The following is an 8,205-nucleotide window of genomic DNA, read 5'->3' on the forward strand; positions in this document are numbered from 1 at the left end:
CGAACAAAAAGGTTTCTACTACTACTGTCTCTTCAACAATCAATAATTTGTTCCGTGTGAATTCTTGACTGTATAAAAAGTCTGATTTATCAATCGTATTATCATCTTTAAACTATATGAAAGTTGCAAAAACCAGAATCCGTTAGCTTTTTCATAATTTCAGGCAATCATCTTTTCTTTCTATTTCTTTACTTAATCTTTTAATCTTAACCCTTTTTTTTTTTATTTTTGCATCTGTAGCCAAAAAAAAAAATCATAACTAATTCAGGTGTTGAAAAAAGTTACATGAATTTGCTTAATGTTAAACTACGCATGATAGGAATTCTCAGAAACAAGTTTCCCTTAGGATCTAGAGGAATTAATTTTCGTATAGTTGATGTCATAAACTTTAATATTTCCGTGATACACAAATTCGAAGGTTGTGGCAAGACGTGAAAGTCGTTCAGGTGTCGGACGACCATAAAAGGAGGAGTCAGGAGACAGCCGGCACTCACTAATTCACCAGTGGCCACTGCACAACGACGTTCAACTATGAAGATTCTGGTTTGTTATTTTTATATTAGCTTTACATTTTTTATCTTAGTTTCAAGCTGGCTACAATTATAGACAATATATTTCACAAGTAAACAAAATCTGAAATCGATACTGAATAATGATAAGCATCTTATGGTTATTTCCGTTTTTTCACAGCAACATTTAAAAAAAAAGTCAATAACCCAGACGTATCACAGCTTGAATTACAGGGAAATATGAATATGATCAATGAATTTTATTCACAGGTGATAGTGCTCTTGGGGGCTGCCGCTTGCGCTACTGAAGTTGAGAAGCGAGAGGCGGAGCCTGGTTATGGAAGCTATGGCCATGTGACTCCCTATCATCGTCCTTCTTATGGATATGGCTATTCCCATCACCATCACAAGCGGGCTGCTGAGCCTGAGCCAGAAGCTGAGCCTTCTTATGGTCACTCCTATGGGTACCGCAGCTACCACCCAGTGAGCTATGGCTATTCTCATCACTATCATAAGAGATCTGCTGATCCTGAGCCTGAGCCTTCAGCTGATCCTTCTTATGGTCACTCTTATGGGTACCGAAGCTACCACCCAGTGAGCTATGGCTATTCTCATCACTATCATAAGAGATCTGCTGATCCTGAGCCTGAGCCAGAAGCTGATCCTTCTTATGGTCACTCTTACGGGTACCGCAGCTACCACCCTGTGAGCTATGGCTATTCTCACCGGTATCATAAGCGTTCTGCTGATCCTGAACCTTCTTATGGCTCTTATACTCCAGTGTACCACAGGCCATCTTATGGCTACAGTTATGGGCGTTACCATTAACCTATCCAGAGTCTCACTACGAATAATAGAATGTTGATCGATGAGTGTTTCCTCTTACAGAGTTTGTAATATATGAGATATGATTAACTTTGGATTTTCTTTTATCCTTTGCTTCTTCTATTCATCCACAAGAGATTATAGAACTAGAAGAACAGATAACCCCTCACTTTTACAAAATGTTACGAATGACAGCCAACAAAAGAAAAACACCAAAAGAATTGAAACTAGGCAATATTCCTCCAATCTACAAGAAGAGACCAAAAGAAGAACCTAGTAACTATAGACTAGTGTGTCTGACATCAGTTCCTTGTAAAATTTTTCAATCAATTATAGTAAATTCAATAGTAAAATATTTGAGAAAAACAATCTTCTGATAGACAGCCAACAGAGTTTTAGACAAAAGAGATCATATGTGACAAATCTGTTGGAGATTTTCCACAATATGTTTAGCATTTAGGACAAAAGTGGGGCCACAGATATTATATACATAGGCTTTCAAAACACTATTGACAAAGTTCTTCATAAACAATGATTGTCAAATTAGAGCACTAGGCATGATTGACAAGCCAGCGGAATGGATCAAAGAATGGCTACCAAACAGAAAACAGAGAGTTATAGTCAATGGAGAGGTGGGAAGCTGTTACAAGCAGAGTACCCCAAGGTTCCGTCCTTGGCCCATTGCTATTTCTGATATACATCATCGACATAGATTTAGGATTAAAATAGTAAAATAGCTAAATTTTCCGACGATTCTAAACTAGTCACAAATGCTGATTAAGAGATGATTTAATGAATCTAGGAGAATGGTCAAGAAGATAGCAAATACCTTTGAACTGTGGGGAATATATAGTCATGCATATAGGTTATAGTAGCCCACAATCAGATTACTCACTCCTAGGTTATGAAATAGGAAGTATGGGCCAGGTGGAAGACCTTGGTATTATTATCAGCAAGGATTTGAAGTTCACCAAATAGAGCATAAAAGCTGAAAAGAAAGCACAAAAACTGATAGGTTACATAAAGAGACAATTCAAATACAGAAACAAAGACACTGCTCTATAGCTGTACACATCACTAGTGAGATATCATCAAAATAGGGAGTCCAATTCTGGGCTCCAAGTATTCAGAAGGATATAGATAGACTAGAAGCAGTACAAGCTAGGGTCACCAGACTAGGTCCCACACTAAGGCAATTTGGATATAAACAATGGATGGAATGTTTGAACCTATTTGATCTAGAAAGCTCAACGACAAAGGGGACAGTCATTAAAGGAATTCAAAATTATAAAAGGAATTATCAAATGCAGATTACAACAATCTATTCACGCTTAGGGCAAATCAGTTCAGAGGTAACATACAAACTGAAATTGAAAAGATACAACAGCACTCAATGTGGTAATTTCTTTACATACAAAATAGCAAATAATTGGAATAGACTCCTGGTGAATGTGATAATCAGTAACATAGTAAACGAGTTCAAGAATAAGTTAGACAAGATTATACAAACTCTCTAAATGCTTAAACAAAATCCCTCTACCAAAGAGCAAATGGAGTCTCTGCGGATGGACTAAAAAGTCTTTGAGACATCCAAAATTCTTGTAACTACTTCTAACAGTATATAGCTAGGTGATCTATAAATCGTAGTATTGTTTGTCCGACTTTCAGTAAAAATTATATCACACAGTTGGTATACTAAGAAATGTTATGACCATAGAATTCCTATACTATATTTTTCAAATTTACCACAATAAAAAAAAAAAAACTTATTCTCACAATGTCTTTAATATAGGCATGTTTATATGTCCTATTTTCAGAAAAGATTGATCACTGAAAATATCAAGAGACTTTCTCAATAACCAAATCATTTGTGCAATTGAAGAAGAAACAAACTGAATTATACAATCAAGAATCACACCCAAGATCTTATAAGGGCTGTATATATTTAAAAATCATTATCAGTTCAGATATCTAGATTTTCTTGAGGAGCTGCTGTCCTCAATCTACTTACAATCATAATTTGAGTTTTGTTCAAGTTCAACTTAATGGCTATCATGTGAACTTCCTGACCATGATCAAGGGATGTGTGTACAGTATTGGAAATTGTAAGAAAGCCATAATATGTTCCAAAGCCTTTGCAAACGCCAAATTCCATATTAGGAAGGAACATATCATCAACTTCAACATACCTATTTAGATGTTTTGCCAAAAAACTTCAAAAATCTTTATATAATATGGAGGTTATGAAAATTATGTGGTAATCAGCAGGGCTAGATCTTCGGCAAAACATTTACCTACCGGAGTAACATTACCAATTCTCCAAGTGCAAAACGATTTTCTTCTTGCTAACTTGTAGAAAATAACACACACCATAGGAGATTGAAAATTATTGGTATTTGTAAAAAATCAAAGGAAAAATCAAATTTCGGACTCCACCTTCATAAGCATCAAGGTCCATCAAGATAGCCTATGTTCAAGTGACCAAAAATCAAAACTATTTATTTTAGCCTCAGGAAAACAGGAATGAGGAAGATCAAATTTCTTATCACTCTACTATCTGTCAAACAAATCTGTCAGAAGAGTTGCCTTTTTCTTCGGCAACCAGTAACTAAAGTAATAATAATAATAATAATAATAATAATAATAATAATAATAATAATAATAATAATAATAATAATAATTATAATAATAATAATAGTTGTTACAAGTCAAATCTGATCTGTTATACTTCCAAAGATGATAGGCTTCCTGCTTCTCCAAAGAAGCATGTCTACAATCATCACTGAATAAGAGATTTTCTTATTTTAGCATACAAGAAGGGATACACTTACCAATCTTGTTGACCAGATTCGCATTCAAAACACCAAATTTTTGATGCAATCGTAACCAATTCAAATGCAAATATGAACCCAAAACGCTATTTCATTTTACTAGCGATTCCAAATACATCTTACATGAGTATAACATATCAGTGACATGCAATTCACTCATATGTATAAACGAAATCAAGGAACGATCAAAGCTCCTAAGTGGATAACCAACCTAACTTATCATAACACTAAGGGAGTTAGTGTATAGTAGGTCCAAGTAGTTACTAGAACTGTGATTAGCTTCATTTATGATTTGCTCACAGCCTGATTCAGAGGCAAAGTCTGAAGATTTTATGCCATGGCGATCAGTAGGGAACAAAATATAGCCACGTTCTCTACTAACTGTTGAATCACGAACAAACACAAAAGAGGCCATTTTATAATTTTCTTGCATCCTAGCCATAACGGAAAGGAGACACTCAAAGATAAAATCATCCAAGTCTGGACTCAAATAGATTGAACATATGCTTGAAGATTTGAACAGAGAAAGCAGAAATGTAAGACTGAAATTGAATACGAGTAAAACTAAGATAAAGTGCATAGAGAAAACAGATAAGAGTTATGGAAAAACATCTAGAGATTGCTAATGAATATACGTACTTAGGGAAGACGGTAACTGTTTCCCAACGGCACGAGATCAAAAATAGGATAGAGAGCTTTTGGCACACAAAGTGAGATTACAGAAAGTAAAATTACTTTTTTTTATGTGTGTGTGTATATATCATTGCTAGCATGTTATTGCATGTGCGATCCCATAGGTTTTGAGTTAATATTTGAATTAATATTAAATCCCAGTCAGCCGAAGGGCAAGAATACGGAAGGAAAATAATGTCGTAATTATCACATGACAATAAGGGGAACTACATAATACACCTACAGTTACTTGAATCAAGATAGTCCAATTGCTAAATCCCTTTCGTTTTAGATACTTCTGATGTAAAGATCCTTCCTTTGGTTCCAAGGAACATTTGCTTAGTTTATCTTTGCCCAAAAATCCTTTACTTGGATTTATTTGTTATAAAATAGTTCTTATCACTTTCTATTATCTCCAAGCTCATAGTGGTCATCTTCATACACCAGAATAAAACGCTTTCATTTTCGTAATTTGCTCAACTCTTGGTTCCAATTTCATCGGACAGAACTGAGGATGCTACTTTGACTCTTCAACATTTAATAAAGTGGTCAGTGTTCCGTATAACTTCTTGATTGTATAACAAGGTTAGTTTATTAATTATCTTATCACCTTCCAAATCCTTATTGAAATTATTTTTTAGGGAGGTTACAAAAACAAAATACTTTAGAATCCTCTTAATTTCATGAAATTAGCTTTTAAAATACGATATTGTATTTATTTATCTTTCTCTCTACTCATTCTGTTAATAGTAACCATTTTTTCTGTATCTTCACAAAGAAAAAATCATAATTAATTCATATTATCATATACAGTACGTGGTTCCTGAATATCAGTACTGGAAAAAAAGAGTTTCATAAATTCGCTAAACATTAAACAATGCTACTAATACCAATTCCGAAAAATCTGATTTGATATCAACATCAATTACGTATGATAAGAATTATTTTAGAATTCTAAGAAACGAATTTCTCTTGGGATCAATGGGGGACTAATTTTTTTATAGTAGATTTCATAACCTCTAAGATTTCCATGAGACTAATTCCAAGGTTGTGGCAAGGCGTGAAAGTCGTTCAGGTGTCGGACGGACATAAAAGGAGGAGTCAGGAGACAGCCGGCACTCACTCACCCACCAGTGGCCACTGAACAACGACGTTCAACTATGAAGATTCTGGTTTGTTATTGTTAAAAATTATCAAATTTTACATGTTACATACATCTCTCTGGATTGATCATAAGACACTATAATACATAAAAACACACAATCAGATAGTTATGTATATACAGTATATGTATATATATATATATATATATATATATATATATATATATATATATATATATATATATATATATATATATATATGTATAAATATCAATATATATTGATATATACATATATATATACATATATATATATATATATATATATATATACTGTATTTACATATATATATATATATATATATATATATATATATATATATATATGCGCCACCATTTATATATTTCTCTAGTTATTAATATTTTTGCATTTAATTATCTATCTAAATATATATATATAAATATATATATATATATATATATATATATATATATATATATATATATATATATATATATATATATACATATACATATTTATATGGATATATATATATATATATATGTGTGTGTGTATATATAATTATATGTATATATATATATATATATATATATATATATATATATATATATATATATATATATATATATATATATATGTATATATATTTATATAATTATATATATACATATAGATATATACGTGGGTGTATTTGTGGTACTAGGCATGTTGCATATGTGTGCGTGTGTTTGTGTGTGCAGGTGATTCTATGTGTGTGTTTTGGTACATAAAAGCCTATACGAACATTTTGAATTCCAGACTATGATTTTTATCAGTGAATGAAATTCCACATGAAATTCCTGTCTCAAAGTATTATCTTCAACACTTTAAGATGGTTAAGAAAAGTTCTTTATTCAATAGCACCACCAGTTAATTTGAATCAATAGATTTCTATTTGGGTGTATTATTTATGTTAGTTTCAAGTAGGCTAAAAACATAGAAAATGCATTTCACAAGTGAAGAAAATCTCAAATTGTTATAGAATAATGATAAGCATCTTACGGTAAGTTCCCTTTTTTTCATAGCAACATTTGGAAACTTTAGTAATGCTAACATACCACAACTGCAATCTAAATGAAATAAAAATGTGATTAATAAATCTTATTCACAGGTGATTGTGCTCTTGGGGGCTGCCGCTTGCGCTACTGAAGTTGAAAAGCGAGAGGCGGAGCCTGGTTATGGAAGCTATGGCCATGTGACTCCCTATCATCGTCCTTCTTATGGATATGGCTATTCCCATCACCATCACAAGCGGGCTGCTGAGCCTGAGCCAGAAGCTGAGCCTTCTTATGGTCACTCCTATGGGTACCGCAGCTACCACCCAGTGAGCTATGGCTATTCTCATCACTATCATAAGAGATCTGCTGATCCTGAGCCTGAGCCTTCAGCTGATCCTTCTTATGGTCACTCCTATGGGTACCGCAGCTACCACCCAGTGAGCTATGGCTATTCTCACCACTATCATAAGAGATCTGCTGATCCTGAGCCTGAGCCTTCAGCTGATCCTTCTTATGGTCACTCTTATGGGTACCGCAGCTACCACCCAGTGAGCTATGGCTATTCTCATCACTATCATAAGAGATCCGCTGATCCTGAGCCTGAGCCTTCAGCTGATCCTTCTTATGGTCACTCTTATGGGTACCGCAGCTACCACCCAGTGAGCTATGGCTATTCTCACCGCTATCATAAGAGATCCGCTGATCCTGAGCCTGAGCCTTCTGCTGATCCTTCTTATGGTCACTCCTATGGGTACCGCAGCTACCACCCTGTGAGCTATGGCTATTCTCACCGTTATCATAAGAGATCTGCTGAACCTGAACCTTCTTATGGCTCTTATGCTCCAGTCTACCACAGGCCATCTTATGGCTACAGTTATGGGCGTTACCATTAACCTACCCAGAGTCTCACTGTGAATAATAGAATGTTGATCGATGAGTGTTTCCTCTTACAGAGTTCGTAATATATAAGATATGATTAACTTTGGATTTTCTTTTATCCTTTGCTGCCTCCATTTATATTCAAGTATTTTCTAAGTTTCCGGTGTTCACATTTCTCTACTTCTAGTAACAGCACAAACGATATATTTCTTCTTTAACTTTTTCCGACAATCAATCAATAGTTCTGGTAACATTATAGATAACTCTACAAAATGTTTTCATCTGTGCTGAGACTACTGATTATATTCCCATAGTTCTTCCATATTTT

At 34.0% G+C, this 8,205-nt stretch overlaps 2 protein-coding genes across 2 annotated transcripts; both read left to right on the top strand.

Annotated features, from left to right (window-relative positions):
• The first annotated feature begins 531 nt into the window (after positions 1-531).
• LOC137654941 (shematrin-like protein 1) lies at positions 532-1,337 on the top strand. Its single transcript, XM_068388838.1, has 2 exons — positions 532-543; positions 780-1,337. The coding sequence occupies exons 1-2, from the start codon at positions 532-534 to the stop codon at positions 1,335-1,337; spliced, it is 570 nt and encodes a 189-aa protein (XP_068244939.1).
• Positions 1,338-1,891: 554 nt separating this feature from the next.
• On the top strand, positions 1,892-7,938 carry LOC137655149 (shematrin-like protein 1). The gene is made up of 2 exons (XM_068389028.1): positions 1,892-1,966; positions 7,112-7,938. The coding sequence occupies exons 1-2, from the start codon at positions 1,892-1,894 to the stop codon at positions 7,889-7,891; spliced, it is 855 nt and encodes a 284-aa protein (XP_068245129.1). The 3' UTR covers positions 7,892-7,938.
• Positions 7,939-8,205: the final 267 nt, after the last annotated feature.

This window comes from Palaemon carinicauda, chromosome 16 (assembly GCF_036898095.1).
Source record: "Palaemon carinicauda isolate YSFRI2023 chromosome 16, ASM3689809v2, whole genome shotgun sequence".
NCBI classification, from domain to species: Eukaryota; Metazoa; Arthropoda; class Malacostraca; order Decapoda; family Palaemonidae; genus Palaemon; species Palaemon carinicauda.

Excerpts from the sequence above, each read along its gene's own strand:
- LOC137655149 (XM_068389028.1), top strand. The coding sequence starts at position 1,892 with ATGATTGACAAGCCAGCGGAATGGATCAAAGAATGGCTACCAAACAGA. Across the intron at positions 1,967-7,111 it reads GAGTTATAGTCAATGGAGAG|GTGATTGTGCTCTTGGGGGC; the intron begins GTGGGAAGCTGT and ends TCTTATTCACAG.